General features: G+C 34.8%; 2 protein-coding genes across 2 annotated transcripts in view; one reads left to right on the plus strand and one right to left on the minus strand.

Annotated features, from left to right (window-relative positions):
* LOC106670928 (cholecystokinin receptor-like) overlaps nucleotides 1-17,099 on the plus strand; it is a 140,658-nt gene that overhangs the window by 42,717 nt on the left and 80,842 nt on the right. The window lies entirely within an intron of this gene.
* On the minus strand, nucleotides 11,731-13,388 carry LOC106670932 (U6 snRNA-associated Sm-like protein LSm6). The gene is made up of 2 exons (XM_014401614.2): nucleotides 13,224-13,388; nucleotides 11,731-11,899 (listed from the first exon to the last, which is right to left on the minus strand). The coding sequence occupies exons 1-2, from the start codon at nucleotides 13,312-13,314 to the stop codon at nucleotides 11,748-11,750; spliced, it is 243 nt and encodes an 80-aa protein (XP_014257100.1). The 5' UTR covers nucleotides 13,315-13,388; the 3' UTR covers nucleotides 11,731-11,747.

Consider the following 17,099-nt stretch of genomic DNA (forward strand, 5'->3'; position numbering starts at 1 on the left):
TCTGGTGACGCCCCTGGCGGGAACTTAGACAGAGGCTGTCTTCTATCTGGGACCTTTCGTGAAGCTTGCGCATGGCCAATGTATTACCCCCCGTTCCTCACGGGAGACGTTGCGACCGGACGACAGCATGTAAGCAATGAGCATGCTATAGTCCCTCGAATGCGTAAGTAAGCGAATGGAAGGGGGTAGTGAATCGTTGTCTCAGACTCGAGTATGCTTTGCATTGTTGTGCGTATGACCGGCGTGGTACCCTTGGGGCAGCGATCGGACCACCTAGGCTGAGCCTATGGCGTCCCTCGAATGCGCGTGACAGGTGTAGGATGAGTTCGAAAAGAGACTTTACCGTAGGCGGTGCTCATTTAGGGGGTGGTTAGCAATTCCACTTTAAACCAAACCGCTGCCGGGGCGTTCCCGGAAGTTTCTACGCTGGGGGAGCCTCTATACTCAGAGAGATAGAGTAGCCTTCTCTATCTAGGGAGTACGCGGGGGGGGGGGGCGATGTATTTGGGCCTGTTAGCCCCTCGCGTGCGGCATACGACCCGATGCACAATGCGGCCCCGATCATTCGGAGTGGACAAGCGGAGAGCGTGGTTGTACTGGCCCTTAGGGGCTGGGAAACCTCTACACCAATGCTGCGGCGGTAACACCATTCCGTCGTATGCAGAAGTGAGTCAGCTCTCATTTTGAGAATCAAAACGTCTGATAAGGCCGAATAGGCCAGGTGCGGACGCTAAAGATCCTCTTGTCTTGTTGACGATGAGTACTCGGGAACACAATGTCGAAGCCAGGGCCCAAGCATATGAAAATGGGAGGTTGCTGAAAGAAGTAAAAGGATCGGTGTTGGGGAGAGGATTGCCGTGTCATCGGCGTATGTGAAGGTTACGATGTCAGAATTTAATGATAGATCAGCCGTAAAGAAGGAGTAAAGTAAGGGTGCAAGTGGGATTCCTGCGGGACGCCGGCTGAAATGTGAAAAGTACAAGAAGAAGAGGTACCTTGGGTTACTTTGAAGTTTCGGTAGGAAGGATTGGAGAATAAGGAAGTATATAAATGGAAGGATGGCCTTTAGCTTTCACAACAACCCCTCGTGCCATAACGATCAAAGGCCTGGGATCGTCTGGAAAAATATGTCAAGGAAAAACCAGAGCTGTAAAAAAAAGAAAAAAGAAAAACTATCGTAACTTAACCCTAGTTATACTTATCTAAAAGGAAGGTTATTCCTAACCTTACTTAACCTAACGATTCAAAACTTACGAAACCTGTCCGCACTCCCCAATAACGCAAAATCGACGACGCGACAATAGTCGTGCAAAAAATTTGTGCAACTTGCCCATGATAAAACACTTGTAGCCAATATTTTATTCTAAACTGATATACGAAATAATTCACAATCCAAAAACATTCTAGGTGGTAGTTTTTTAATGACCTTCACGTTTTGACATAAAAGTTTTCATGGCTAATTAAAACAGTCATGTAAATATAAAAACCATTGAAATAATATTAAAAGGTGATAATCAATTCTATTTTCGTCTTATCTAATAACTTCTCATTTCATCTCTCACTTCTAGCAAGTTTTTAACCAGAGATTAGTTAGGATAATCACCTTTACCCCGAAAGAGATGGGATTAACTTACCACTTCTTGGACTAGGCCACCGGGTCGTTATCGCTCAGTCCACACGCAATAAAACCAACAATTTAAACCAATATTTCACTGTCCCATTTAATTCCTTATATGTCCTGATATCGTACACAATTATAAAAACAATTACTAATGTAAGAAAAGCTATACAAATTAAAATTGAACAATATAATTGTTGCAATATATCAACATCATGGATCATCCATTTTGTCCTTTTACAGGATTGTTGACAGTGGGTTAATATTATTTTCATTCATTCAAACGCTAGCAAATACTGTTGAAAACAATGTGTAGTGTTTATTGACCGTTAATTAATGATTATTTATAGATCGTCTGGTGTGGCGTAGGTTTTAAAAAAACATTTCTCTATCGTGCCAACGCTTCGATGTTTATTGAAATTTTCTTCAGGGCCTGGGATTTATAAACATTGTTTAAATTTTACAAATACTTATAAGATATGAACATGAATTTATACAATGATGTACACAATATAGAAATTTTAGATTTTTCAAAGTATTTGTACCAATCAAAGCGTGTCTTTTCCTGAACTTGTGTCAGGGTTGTTGGTCATGTTGAGAGGGTTAGTGAGATATTAATATTTTTTGTTTATTTATGTTTGATTTTGAAGGAGTGGGGAAGGAAGTCGGCATGTAAATCCATTTTTCAATGAGGAGTCAGCTTGTTTGAGGTTTAAGGGGCGAAAATGGGAAAAAAGGTTAATGGTTTGTCGTTCCGGCCTAGTAAGCCTTTCTGGATTATTACAGAAGGGGATTATAATGAAAGGAATTGGAGAGATTAAAGAAATAAATTGTTGAAGAATTAGACAACGTAAAATAGTTTGATGTGTGGAGTGTAATGATTGTTTTATATGTATTATATGTTTTGTGTGATATATGTATGTTATTGATATTGAATTTGATTAATGATATTAGCGTAGATGCGACTGAGTTTACTTGTTTCTGTTCTGTAATTGATGCTGTGTTTATCTCGGTTTATTTAGGTTGATGTAAACTGTATCTAAAAATTACGTTTATGTTTGTTTTGTTCTGTGTTTAATATTTTCGAATCTTTGAAATCAAAGTTGTGTTGGTGTTCAAAATGGTGGGTAGGATTTTGTTTAGGATTTTTGCAATCATAGATACGTCACACCAGACCGCAGCACACGAGCTCCCAATAATTTAATCAATGTTTATAAATCCCAGGCCCTGATGATGATCTCAGTAAAGATCAAAGCGTTGGCAATTTAAAGAAACTTTTTTCTAAACCTACATCACACCATACCGCATCTCACGATCTCTAAATAATCGTTGAATTTCACTAATTTCGTGGTCCGCTTGACCAATTGATATATTACAATTAATTAAGGTTTTTAGTTGAGATAAAAAAGTCAATGGCACGAGCGGGATTCGAACCCATGATCTTCGGCTAGATACACCGCTGCTCTACTACTCGAGTTATCGTGAACTCGATCCACTCGGACAACAACTTCCCATCTCAACCCCACCTTTTGAATTTTCCCTCCTTTTTGCCATTTTTCAAATATAGTGTAATCGGGTTGTATTCTCGGCGACAAATGAAATGGCCACGGAGAGCTTTAGTGAAGTATACTTCATTTAGATTCATTAAATTCACTAATTTCATGGGCCGATTGACCAATTAATATATTACAATTAATTAAGGTTTTTAGTTGAGATAAAAAAGTCAATGGCACGAGCGGGATTCGAACCCACAATCTTAGGCTAGATACGCCGACGTATCTACCGACGCCCCCCCCCCCATTTATTTTTATTCTTCACTTTTTTAGCCAAGGCTCAAGATGGTACAGTGGGACTGTAGAGAACGGTAAGGACGGGATCATTGTGACAGGATTGCATTGTCATCTGCAAAGAAGAATAAGGGTCTTGGAGGACTCCTGTACGGACAAGATGGATGGGTGAATGGGAAGAACGGGAAAAAGAAGTAAGGGGAAGAAAGAAAGAAGAAAGAGAGAGATAGATAGAGTTAGAGAGAGAGAGAGATAGTTAGATAGATAGAGAGAGAGAGAGATAGAAAGATAGAAAGATAGATAGAGAGAGAGGGAGTGAGAGTGTGAGAGTGGTCAGAAAAGAAATAAAAAAGAAAAGAGATAAAAAAGAAATTAAAGAAAGAAAGGGAAAAAGGAAAGAACATACAGAGAGAGAGAGAGAGAGAGAGAGAGAGAGTGTGTGTGTGTGGTCAGAAAAGAAAAGAGAGAAAGAAAGAAAGAAAGGAAAGAAAGGGAAAAAGAAAGATCATACAGAGAGAGAGAGAGAGATAGAGTGTGGTCAGAAAAGAAAAGAGAGAAAAAAGAAAAAAGGAAAGAAAGGGAAAAAGAAAGAACATACAGAGAGAGAGAGGGAGAGAGAGAGAGAGAGTGAGAGTGACGATACTTTCTTACCTATCCGTCACCTGACCCCCCCAACTTAGCCTTTCTCTAATCAACCTNAGAGAGAGAGAGAGAGAGAGAGAGAGAGAGAGAGAGAGAGAGAGAGTATGTGGTCAGAAAAGAAAAGAGAGAAAAAAAGAAAGAAAGGAAAGAAAGGGAAAAAGAAAGAACATACAGAGAGAGAGAGAGAGAGATAGAGTGTGGTCAGAAAAGAAAAGAGAGAAAAAAGAAAGAAAGGAAAGAAAGGGAAAAAGAAAGAACGTACAGAGAGAGAGAGAGAGGGAGAGAGAGAGAGAGTGAGAGTGACGATACTTTCTTACCTATCCGTCACCTGACCCCCCCAACTTAGCCTTACTCTAATCAACCTACTTATTAATTTTATGCATTCTACCCAAAAAAAACCCTGTTAAAATGGAAATTAAAACGGTTAAAAACGTACAATTTCATATGAGAACTGACTTTCAAATATATTACAAAGATAATTGGTTTAATTTCACTAATAAATACGTTATACTGACAGTCGTCACTCGCTCTCTTTTGAAAAATTAAATCGTAAATTTAAAAGATTCTTTCAGCCCAGTTGATTTTCCTGTCCTTTAGACATGTTTATAATAAAATATGTAAAAAATTCTGACTTCAAAATGTCGAGGGACATTTACGATTTTCCAGTCCTTTAAACAAGGTTATAACAAAAAATAAATAAAAAATTCGAGTTTCAAAACCTTGAGGGACATTTATTATTGCAATATATTCATAAACCTCCATTTCAGCTCGCTACATTTCAACTTTTAGAATAATTCCTTCATCCACTCATTCTTTGATCCCTAAAACATCGGACAAAGAAACATCACATGGTCTTAGACTTGATCTACTTTTATACCATGTTGGATCATCAGTGCTATTAAATTATTAAATTTATCTAGAAAATATTTTATCTTCAACAGGACCTTGGGAATCTTTGCCATTTCTGGTAATACTTTGGTAAGTGGAATTCGATCTTTAGAAAAATTGCCTTTGTTCCTGCTCCTGCTGTACCCTTTCCCATTTACCTTTGGTGCATAGCTTTTTGGACTTTATTAAATGTAGCTATCAGCAACTTACATATAAATAATACTAATTTAGTGATAATATGAGTGATAAGGGAGAGGTTGCTCAAACAACTTTTCTTTACTAAATCTGGCCTTATATGTTCTCTAAAACGAATAGTTATCATTATTGTTATCAATAAAATAACCTGAGATTCGGAGAGATCTTTTTTTTATTCATTTTTTCTATTTTATGAATTCTGGCTCGTGTTCTATCTAACAAGGATATTTTTAGAATAATGTCGTTCTGTTGCTGACAATAGCCTAAAATTAACAAAAGTCCTGGTCGCCCTTGTGCTTTATATCTCATACTTAAAAACTCTTGATTGTTTAATAACAAAGGGATGGAAATAGGAATAAAAAGAAAGAAAATATATTCACTATTTGAAGTTTGTGTAGCTTATTTTACTTTTATCGCTCAACGGCTATATTTTTTCTACCGTACTGCATAAAAAAATTCCTCGTGTTAAATTAATAAAATAATTATATACAAGGTAGTCACGATTGAGAAGAAAATGAATTCACCCAGATATGACAACGAAAATGAAGGGATTAGGGATGAATTAAGGGTGATACTTCGTTGAAAGAATAGTCGTGAGATTTGCACATCGACGGCGAATTCCCATCGTAAAAATCGAAAACACTTAAAAATTACCTGTTAAAATCATCGAGGTGTAAATTTAACTGGCGAAGCATGTCGCATTTTTTAAATTGATTAATTAATTTCATCACCTCTCAAAACAAAAAAATATAAACTTTTATCCACGCCAGAGCCCTTTCAAATTAATACAAACCTAAACAAGGAAATTCAGCCTTAAGAGAATTTCAATTTTTTAATCAACAATGTTTGCTTTTATATAAAGTTACATATTTATTTGTAATATATTTATATTCGATTTTTTCCGTTTCGTGTCAAAAATCTGTATTATTTCTTATGAACCATGTATTTGTATAAAGTCAACTCACTAGTTTTCGTGGTCCGCTTGACCAATTGATATCTTTCAATTAATGAAGATTTTAGTTGAGATAAAAAAAGTCAGTGTGACGAGCGGGATTCGAACCCACGACCTTCGGCTAGATACGCCGCTGCTCTACCACTTGAGCTTAATTTTCCATTTTGAACAATGGCAAAAAAGAGCGAAAATTCAAAAGGTGGGGTTGAAATGGGAAGTTAGGGTCCGAGTGGATCGAAGTCACGATAGCTCAAGTGGTAGAGCAGCGGCGTATATAGCCGAAGGTCGTGGGTTCGAATCCCGCTTTTCACACTGACTTTTTATCTCAACTAAAAACCTTAATTAATTGAAAGTTGAAATATATTTATTGATTGATGAAATATTTATTGGTAATCAAAATGTTATTACTCTTTATCAAATATATGCCATGCGGAGTAATTTAATGTAATTAAATAATGCCAGCTCATATGAGTGAAGCTCACTATTGGTAGGTGGCCTCCGGAGAATTTAAACGAGAAGGATATCCTAATCTAAACTTAGAAATGGCCATACGCAGTTGACACACGGACACTTACTTTTGAGCCAAAGCTGGTGTATGTGTCCGTCATGCAGGGTAGTCTATATAGGGAGCGCGAAGGAAGCCGCCCGATATGAGAATTGTGCTTGAGCACGGTAGCAAATATCTAGGTCCCCTGTTCCGATTCTTACCGAGGAAACAGGTTGTTTGTTTTTTGATTGCATATAATAATGATAATTTTGTGTCGCTTTGTGTGTTGAGGGTGAATGCCTTTATTAACGTGGTTTTTAAGTGTGGGATGACCGATAGCAGATTATTGAGTATCCCATCGACCCATTGGTTTATAATACGTTAAAGAGTGAAGGAGGAATATTCACCAACCCCCTAACTAAATTGGCATGTAAATAGGAAAGAATGTATTTAGGAATGAGTGAGAGTGTGAATGTGTTTGGACGGACCAGACCCAGATCTGATCCTTGTCTACCAACACCCGAGGTGGTTGATTCTCGAGGCCTGCCGGTAAATTATTGCGTTGTCGGGAAAATAGTGCAGGTTTATCGTTATGAAATAAAAACAATTAAATTAATCTATATTTTCAATAGGGATCTTAATTTACCGTTTTAATTATTCCAATTAATTTTTTTAAACATTTAAAATACCCTCCATTTCTCTCAATAGACTTCTCCCAACATGACGGCAATTTCTCTATACCCTCTGAATAGAATTTTGGGTCTTTATTATTAACGAATTCAGTATTCGTATTTTCTAACGAATTTTGGGTTGTAAATTTTTTATGATGTCAAACGTTATCCAGGTGGCTGAAATATCGGTGTCGGTAGGCAAGTGGTCTGTAAAATATGACAGTAAGGAAGAACCTCATAACCAAGATTCAACAGTTTTCGTGTTGTCGTGTAACAGAAGAGAACTTTTTCGAAAGACCAAAGATGGCTTCAATAATACTAATTTCTGGTGCATTGCTTCAATTTGAAAGCAATACATTTCTGCGTTGATTGAATAAATGATTGAAAATGTACTTTATTCAATATTATAATGAGTTACAGCTGTAAGTATAAAAATAAATAAGCTCACTATAGCTATGGTAATCAGCCGTTTGCCGGAAAAACGTGCAAAAATACGGAAAAAGAAGAAAAGCACTATTTTGTATTATAGTATAAAATACAGCATTATTTTGTGCCTAATAATTTTTGATGCTGTTACTTTAGGTAGCCTGTGATTGCGAAGATTTAGGACCCTGTGCACATAGGAAATATGAAGGTTTAAAGGGTATATAAAGATGAGATAGATAAATAAGATAAATCATGTAGCTAGTGATGTACGGCGTAGGCGATAGTCATTTCGAACAAAATATCATATTATATCATACCGTCTGTAGCCCCACTCCTGACCAGCATAACACACCATAGAGCGACACACAGCTAAAAACAGTTTGAATTTACTGTTGACAGGTATGAGATTGTGGGCATGAGGTTCTGCTGTATAGAATTCACAGCAAATTTAGCTGTTTGGGTTTTCTTTTTGAAACGATGGTTAAGGGACAGTTGGGTTGTGAAAATTATGCCTAGATCTTATATTTGTTTACTATTTCGATGGGCGCAGCTTTGAATTTACAACTCTCATAATCAGTAAGCCTTCCACCATTTCTGAAAACCATCATTTTAGACTCGCTGACATTTACTGAAAGTTTCCAGTTGTCACAATATGCCCCCAAGCGTTGATATTTTTTTGCATTATAATTGGCGAATCGCCCAGGATTTCATCGTCGGCGTATAACAGAATGATTATTCGGAGATCTTGAGGTGCGGTCTGGTGTGACGTAGGTTTTTAGAAAATCATTTTCTTTATCGTGCCAACGTTTCGATCTTTTTTGACATCTTCTTCAGGGCCTGGGATTTATAGTGTACAAAAAAAGTTTTTCATGTTCAATCAAAGTATTTGTGCTCACTCAAAGCGTTTGTTTTCTGAAAGCAAAGAAAATAAACTCTTTGAGTGAGTACAAATACTTTGATTGTATATAAAAAACTTTATTTTTTGGCATTGTACAAATTCATTTTTTTTCCACATCCTACATGTATTTGTTAAATTTAAACAATGTTTGTAAATCCCGGGCCCCGAAGATGATCTCAATAATGATCGAAACGTTGGCACGATAAAGAAAATGTTTTTCTAAAACCTACGTCACACCAGACCGCACGTCACGATCTCCGAATAATCATTGACTAACGGTCACTAAATACCACACACGTATAATAGTCTTTATTATGGTCTTTCCGCAGTGAATCCCAAATTTCAAACAATCAGGGAGATCATTCAGGAAGGGTACAAACAGTAATAGACTCAGGCTACAACTCTGTCGAACAACCGAACCCCATCCTAAAATATATGAAATCCCTTCCCTGCCTCTGACTGCCGATTTGGTATGCATGAAAAGCATTTCGGCATTGATTGTTTCGCCAGGATTCAAGAAGCTGTACAAATCAGCCCAAATGAATACTACCAACGTCACAATCACCTTTTTTTATGAGTGACTTTGGAAAGTGTGATGCTGCTTCTTCTTTGTCAAGCCACTGTCCAGATCGTAGATAATCCATTTTTCATCACAAGTAACAACTCTATCCAAGAAAGGTTTGTTAAACCCAAGCCCTGACGATGACCCGAATAAAGGTAGAAACGTAACAAAATTGAAAAAGATGATTTTCTAAATCCTATTCTTGACCGCTCCTCACGACTCCAACAAATTGAAACCACAGGTCACTAAGAAACACACACAAACTTCATAACGATGATTTTTTTGGCGGCCGTTTAATGTATGGAGGAACCCAACTTTGAGCTTTTTCACCTTTACAATTGCATTAAGGTGGTCAGCGACGGTAGATTTCCTAACTGAAAAATTCCTGCAAGTCTTTCATCTAGGGAAGAAACCCTTTCACGACCTTCTTTGTTTTCAAAGCTAAAGCCTCCCTCTCAAAATGTGATAAACCGTCTCTGAAAGCATGTGAAACATATTAACGTTCTAACTCAAGACAACTAGTGTACTATTTTGACGACCAGACTAGCTGTGGACATGCTAATCAGTCATCGACAGTAGTGTTCAATAAGTTTCATATGACTTTATTAGGAAGAACAACTTTCAGCAAGCAATAAGAAGGAAGGATTATATTTAAATACAAGTCAATTTAACTCATAATTCTAAAAATACAGGTTGCTATTAAATGCAAATACAAAAGAATGACAACGTAAATTTTTTTAAACGAGTTAATATGCTATTCTTCGTGGTTGGCAAGTGTTCAGAGCATAACTAAAATAGTCAAAACTATCGGTTTAACCAGTTTGTTTAACAATTGACAATTATAGGTGGTCGTAACGTCTGCCCTATCATTTTGTGTTAAAATCTCACTCCGGGCCTGAAACCTTTACAACCGCTTGGGTTTCTGGAATATAAAACAGTGCTCGGATTATCATTTTGTTACGCTATTTCCTTTTTGGCGGGACTAAATTTGAACCCAGGGTAAGCGTATTTTTGGGAAAACGAATATTCAACCTAAAGTTTGTTATGATTAACTGATTTTTGCCTTATAATAAAAACTAGTAGATAAATTGATCGTAATATTTTATTAACTGGCAAAGCTTGGATGAGATACAAATCATTGTTCATAAAAACAATTTTATTCAAAAATTAAACTAAAACACTTACAAGAAACCAGCATCTTAAAATATTAGCGATTGTTTCCGCTTTTACCCATTCATTCAATTACTATTTCAATTTGGTAACACAATCCTGGCATTTTTCGTTCACAATCATCACGTTTCAATGCACAGACTTTTCAAGAAAGCCAGAATCTTAAAAGGCTAGGACCACGACTAATGTCGCGATGTAAGGGATACATCGGGCCTTTTACGTTTATGAATTTTTCTCGAGTAAAATAAACCTATGCAGCACTGATTAGAAAAATTATTTAAATAATTAATTGTTTAAGTTCATATTTATTCCACGTGTCACGTTTATTTAACCAAATATTATGAGTTTATTTTTTTTAATCACTCACTCAACTCACTTATTTATGGAACAATCCCAATTATTTATAATTTTATTTCATAATATTGGTAGATTAGAATCGTTGTGAGCAGTTATTTCATTATTGGTCAAACAAGTACTGTTTTCTTTTTCAAATTGAACTATATTTTATTACTGACCATAATAACATTTCTTTTGTAAGGTATTGTTTATATTATAATTCTTTTCATGTTTTATCTTTACTATTCACATCATTGGCAATTCTGTTCAATTTTACATTGCCAGCAGCTTTGTCATCACTGTAATCCTTCTTTTGTGCTGTAGTTAGTAGTTACATTAGAACAGTAGACAAGTTTTATCATTACTGACCATTATAGACTTTTAGCAATTTCTTTTTCAATGAAGTTCTATTAGAACTGTTATCAAGACTCAATTGTAATTAAACATTTCATGTCCAAATAAGGCAGCATTATGTTTAGTCTCGTCATATTCTGCCAATTCTTTTGTAACAATGTTAGTCAGTTTTATCATTTGCCTTTCAGTGAAAAGACTGTCATTATACAAAATTTAAAAAAGTTGTGTCACTATCATGAATTATGAATCAAAGTTGAATCTACTTGCTTGTCACATTTATTTTTGTTACATTATAGAAAAGTGATAAATAAAGTTCTTCCATTTTTCTACTCAACTTAACTTAAGGCCCATACCGTAAAGCTGTTGAGGGCTGATAAAGGCTTTCAATATGCTAGCTTTATTGTTGCTATGAACATAAAACACACACTTAAATGATATGTTAAATTCTAAATAAATACAATTATGTCCAGTTGTTAGAAAATAATATTAACATTTGGACTAAATCACATTCTTTATATCAAGAATATTTTCAACAATTAAATTCTACTCAATGCATATCATATTAGCATTTTGTACCGTAACAAGTTGTGCGATCAGTATAAATTTAAAAAACGTAAGTAAAACATGCTATGATTTTTATTGAATAGGATATAAGGACAGAAAACAACAGCTTGGTAATTAAAAAATTGTTACTATATTTTGTTCTTTACATTTTGAGAAATATATATACACATTTTTTAAAAAATATGTTAAAAAAATTGTTAATTGTATCTTCTTTTCTGACTGCTGATGTACAGCACATTGTTCCCTCGTAGAAAAGCATCACCGTACTTTTCCTTAAGCTGCCCATTCACGTATTCTTCTGTCTGTTCGAGCGCTATGTTCATGTAGCCATCGAGACATGCAAGAACACCTTTAAAAAAATTAATGTGATGGTGTTAACTATTCATGCAAAAACATTTTAAACACTAATAATTGTGCTTCAGTATTTTAAATTATACGTCCATATTTTGAATACATAAAAAATATGGAATTAAATATTAATAACAACCAACCCAAAAAATACATAAGAACTAGAATATTATATCTTAAACATGGATTTTTATAATTTTAATGACTACTACATTGAATTACAAACAATAAAAAATATATTTTATGATCCTCTATAAGAAAAAAATATACTTGTATATACCGGTAGGACATAAGATATTTAAAAACCAATGGAAAGTAGATTGGCCCAAATAAATATAATTGTTTTAATATATATACATAGTGTATGTATGTCTCAATGTTTACATTAATATTACATATACTATTACAAATATTGTTATACATATTATTATAACTGTTTCCTGGTCCTGCATTTGGGAGAAGCCTTTGAAATGCAAAGGAAGACATCCCTTGCATATAAGTTGCTTCTCTCAGCACGCATGTATGAATTCTCCACAGTCAATGTGATAATACATAAAAATCAGGATAAACTGTTAGTTAAATTTTCACTAAATGATTTTCCTGTTTTGGTGATTTTTCTTTCAAACTTTTTTTTTTAATTGTAAAATTAAAACTCATGATCTCTGTTGATTTAGTTTACATTAAAATAAGTACGGTGTAATTAGTGTTAGTAATATTTTGAAACAAACAACAAAATATAAGTACTTTTTCTGGGAGGGTTGGCTTTACCATAGAGAAGATGGAAGAAAGCTGTCATGTTCTTAATTTTCTTTTAAATGTTTTAATTATTTTTTAATTTTTTAAAACGAGTATTCGCAACAGCATAGACCATATCAACCCTTGGGGTGCTGTTGTTTTTGGGGAAAAAAATTGTAAGAATGTAGGGTTTGTACCCAGCACCTGAACCGTTGCAGCCACCACTTCCAGCTCCAGTCATGAGCTTTGCAAGATTGCAAACACACTCTTACTATATGGTAAATACGCCTGCACCTTTTTGGCTTAAAAATCAAGTCCTTGAGCATCAAAATGACTTATTCTAATCCCCCTCAGGTATGAAATCGTATAAAGCTACCTTCAAACAAATTCTAGTTTAACCATTTATTCATTGTTTAAATATGTAACTTAAAAATGTAAATCTCATTAAGTTTAACACTAATTCTTGTCATTGTAACGAATAATTTTGATGCTATGTGAGTAAACAAGTTGAAGTCATGGTTACGGTAAGGTTGTGTTTGAACGTTTTGGATCTTTAGAAAAAGGACATTTTGAACAAAAAAATCGTTTACCTCTGTAATCGACGCCACTGTTTAATTTGACGACGACTGGCCTTCCGTGGATCTGCTGAATAAACTGAGACAAAGGCTCTTTTCTGCTCATTTTCTTCAAATAAGCCGAACGACGGACGTTTATGAATAACCTCTCGGGCGGTAGCCGGTGCTAGATAACGGGTCAGAGCGGCCGGGCCGGCAGGGCTGCCAACGTGAAACAAGGACGTCAATACCGAGGCACTTTCCCTCCGCCGATGTGACGTCCTGATTTAATTTGGCACCGCCGATTTATATTCCATCCTTCCAATGTTGAACGAATTATTTTAATTAATTATACTTTTTATTAAAGGTCTTGGTTGAGATGAAAAAGCTAGTTTCACGAGCGGGATTCGAACCCACGACCTTTGGCCAATACGATTGAGCTATCGTGACTTCGATCCACTCGGACATCACTCGACATCTCAACCTACAATCTTGCGAATTTTCCCTCTTTTTGCCATATTTTCAATCATTCTTTCATTTTTTTCTCTCACCTCAACCAAGGCCTTAGATAAAAAGTAAAATTATTTAAAATAATTAATACGGTCAATTAAATACGAGGTTGAAATAATTATTCACACTTTGTAGTACAAAGTGTACAAAGTTGTAGTACAAATGATTACTGCCTCAAGGACATCGACTGTACCAATGCAACGTCCTCAATACAAAACAAATTTCAATATTTTAAAAAAATTGTTATTATTTAATGAAACTGTATTGAACATGTAGTTTCATAGATTTTCAATGTTTTGTTACTTCTAGCCCTTTTCCTTGAAGGAGTTGTCAAAAATTGTTCGATATCAAGGATTTGCCATTATGTGCCATTTTCAAGAATATAGTTTATTTCTTAATTGCTCGAAAACAAAATACACTGTTGGACTAATGTAATGTACCGCTCAATTTATTTAGATTCAAATTAAATACAGGGGCGCAACGGTTTAGGCGTTGACACAGCGCTGTAAAGTTGACGCCCCGGGTTCGAATCCAGCGGCTCTGCATTCGAACCCGACTTACAATTACTTACGACTTTCAAAGGTGGTTTTTTTTTCTACAGTAGTTGGGAGTAATTAGGAGTTATCGTAATAGACGTAAACAGTAAATAATGATTGGTTTACTTCTTTGTTTACGTTTTTACTGATTAATCCCATTTGAACAAAAGGTAGCATTATGCCCTTCCATTCTGCGACGCCTAAAGATCGCTTTTAGTTAACCTTTTTCCTTCGTTGGAAAAAAAGAAACATTTGATATTGTTCTTATTCTTAAACCTTTTTCAATGGACCCAGTCAGATATTTTAGGGAATATGACAGTAGTAGGGTCATAAAATAGTTAGAGGAAGGATACAGTCAGCGCGACATATTCATTAAAAAAAAATTAAATGTCTATTGTCATTATTATCATCAATGCAAAATTAATGTTTAATTGTTAATAATATGATTTTTTAGTTACAAATGGTTAAAAAAAGTCATTTATATTTTGAAACTTGATTTCAAAAATAAATGATAAAATACAAAATAAACAAAACTGACTTTTGGGTTAAAATTGAATATAAAAAAAGCTTCAACAAATCAAATGTTCAAAATACCCCCTTCTTTAGCTTGCATTCTTCAAAAAGGTGTATATATTGAACATTTAAGTTAATTTGTAGAATCCTTTTTTATTCTATTTTGTACAAAAGCGTCTTTTTCATTAATTTTGTATTGTTTTCCCTTTTTTAATCGAAGTTTCAAAATCTTATTGAACGAATTTTTTAAACCGTTTCTTCGTTCGTTCGTACATTTTTAGCAAGTTAACGTTAATTTTATATTGGTGATAAACTGATGATTGAGAAATTAAGACATGTGTTTAATGTTCATTAGTAGGGGCAACATTGTATTGTCATGTATGTCAGTATTTACAGAACCAAGAATCTTACTTAAACATTAGACAAAACCTAAGAAACTCGCTAAAGTTTAACTTCTGATTTTTTATTTTATGAATTGAAGATTAAAATAAAATCCACTAAAGAATCTACAGTTTATAATGTTCTTTCCATTGGTGAAATCTAAATTAAAGTAGGATTAAGATTTTATGGAATAAAGTCTTGAAAGATTGAGATAGCCTGAAAAATTATTGTTATCTCGAATACAAATTTAGAAAGAGAAAACCTCCTGAAGTAGTGACGTCTGTGCACTGGACACCCTGTTTATTTTATTAATGATTTTTATGTATTCAAAGATCTTCTTCTCTATACTTCTCTTCTATCCTATGAAAACTGTTCATTCTGATTTTTAAATGAGTTTCCAAAGAATCTGGAGAAAATTAGCAAATCAGTGAAACATTGGAAGATGAACAGTTTTGATGTCATAAGTAGTTGTCATGCTCAATTTTTTAAGGAAAACTCAGTTATCAGCAACAACGTTTCTACAAATAAATTTGAGCGAATTACGTGAACTTGTGAATTACCCCTATTATTTATCAATTATTTAAGGTTTTTAGTTGAGATAAAACCGTCAGTGTCACAATCTTCGGCTAAATACGCCACTGCACTACCACTTGAGCTATCGCGACTTCTATCCACTCGGACACTAACTTTCCATCTCAACCCAACCTTTCGAATTTTCCCAACTTTTTGCCACTTTTCAATTGTCGTGTAATGTATTTGATTCTCGGCGACCAATGAAATGGACACGGAGAGCTTTAGTGAAGATATACTTCATTGGATTTCGTGAACCTGCTTACCAAATATCATCTTTCAATTAATTAATCTTTATGTAAGGTATTGGCTGAGAATGGGAAGTTAGTGTCTGAGTGGATCGAAGTCACGATAGCTCAAGTGGTAGAATAGCGGCGTACCTAGCCGAAGATCGTGGGTTCGAATCCCGCTCGTGACACTGACTTTTTTATCTCAATTAAAAACCTTAATTAATTGAAAGATATTAATTGGTCAAGCGGACCACAAAAACCAGTGAACCTATTATTTATGCCATTTTTTATTTATTTTGGTCGCCTAGAAGCTCCATAAAAATATAATGTTATTTATGATTCCCAATTAAAACGTTACCCAGCTTTCATTTTTAATCGGAGCTTTCAAAAACAAACGAATAAATGCAATTTGATGAATTCCCGGTTCGTTTAATGTGTAATAGTGACATGATGAAAAAATATTATGATTTATCGAAAGGTATCATCTCAACCTTGATAGCTCAATGAGAACATCAGTTTTTCTGTTTTATCACTAATTAACGTACCGCTTTATATTCGCTACCTTATACTTTCAAAAATACAAGCTCGTAAAGACCCTCTCCACCCTTTGTTTTAAGTTTGTATGTATTACCTTGCTCACTGTTACTGCTTGTTACCTATTTGAAGGTAGTTGTAATGTACTTCAAATTATTTAAAAAAAATCACACACTGATACAGCCACAAACTCGTCCAGGAAAAACATGTTCGCGTTCTCAGATTTTCTAAAATATTTGCAACCACAATAACACGCCAACGGAGGAAGAGGATGAAGAACAGAATTGTGCGGCACTCTTATCACAATGGAATAAACCCTGTAAATACAGCAATTCTCTGAAAATCTCCCAGTCGTCATGCCAACCAAACCCACGCATATGACTTATTTTCCTCCTTTCTCCCTTGATTAAGATATTCTATCTTGTTCGGAAAGCCGTTCGCAGAAAAGTCATTTTAATTTTTTTTTTTTTTTTTTATTCCTATTACGAATGTTATATCATGAAAAATCGTATACAAATGTAATATGGCCCATTAATACTTAATATGCACACGTGCTTATAATACATACAATTATGTATGAATAATCGGCAACATAAAAATTATCTGGTCTGAGTAATTGCCAATCCGATGGAGCAAGG

This window comes from Cimex lectularius, unplaced genomic scaffold, assembly GCF_000648675.2.
Source record: "Cimex lectularius strain Harlan isolate CLEC.00 unplaced genomic scaffold, Clec_2.1 scaffold38, whole genome shotgun sequence".
NCBI classification, from domain to species: domain Eukaryota; kingdom Metazoa; phylum Arthropoda; class Insecta; order Hemiptera; family Cimicidae; genus Cimex; species Cimex lectularius.

Bases quoted from the DNA above. Each gene is read 5' to 3' on its own strand.
- LOC106670932 (XM_014401614.2), bottom strand. From the start codon at position 13,314: ATGAGCAGAAAAGAGCCTTTGTCTCAGTTTATTCAGCAGATCCACGGA. The intron at 11,900-13,223 runs GTAAACGATTTT...ATTTTTTTAAAG, and splicing joins CAGTGGCGTCGATTACAGAG to GTGTTCTTGCATGTCTCGAT.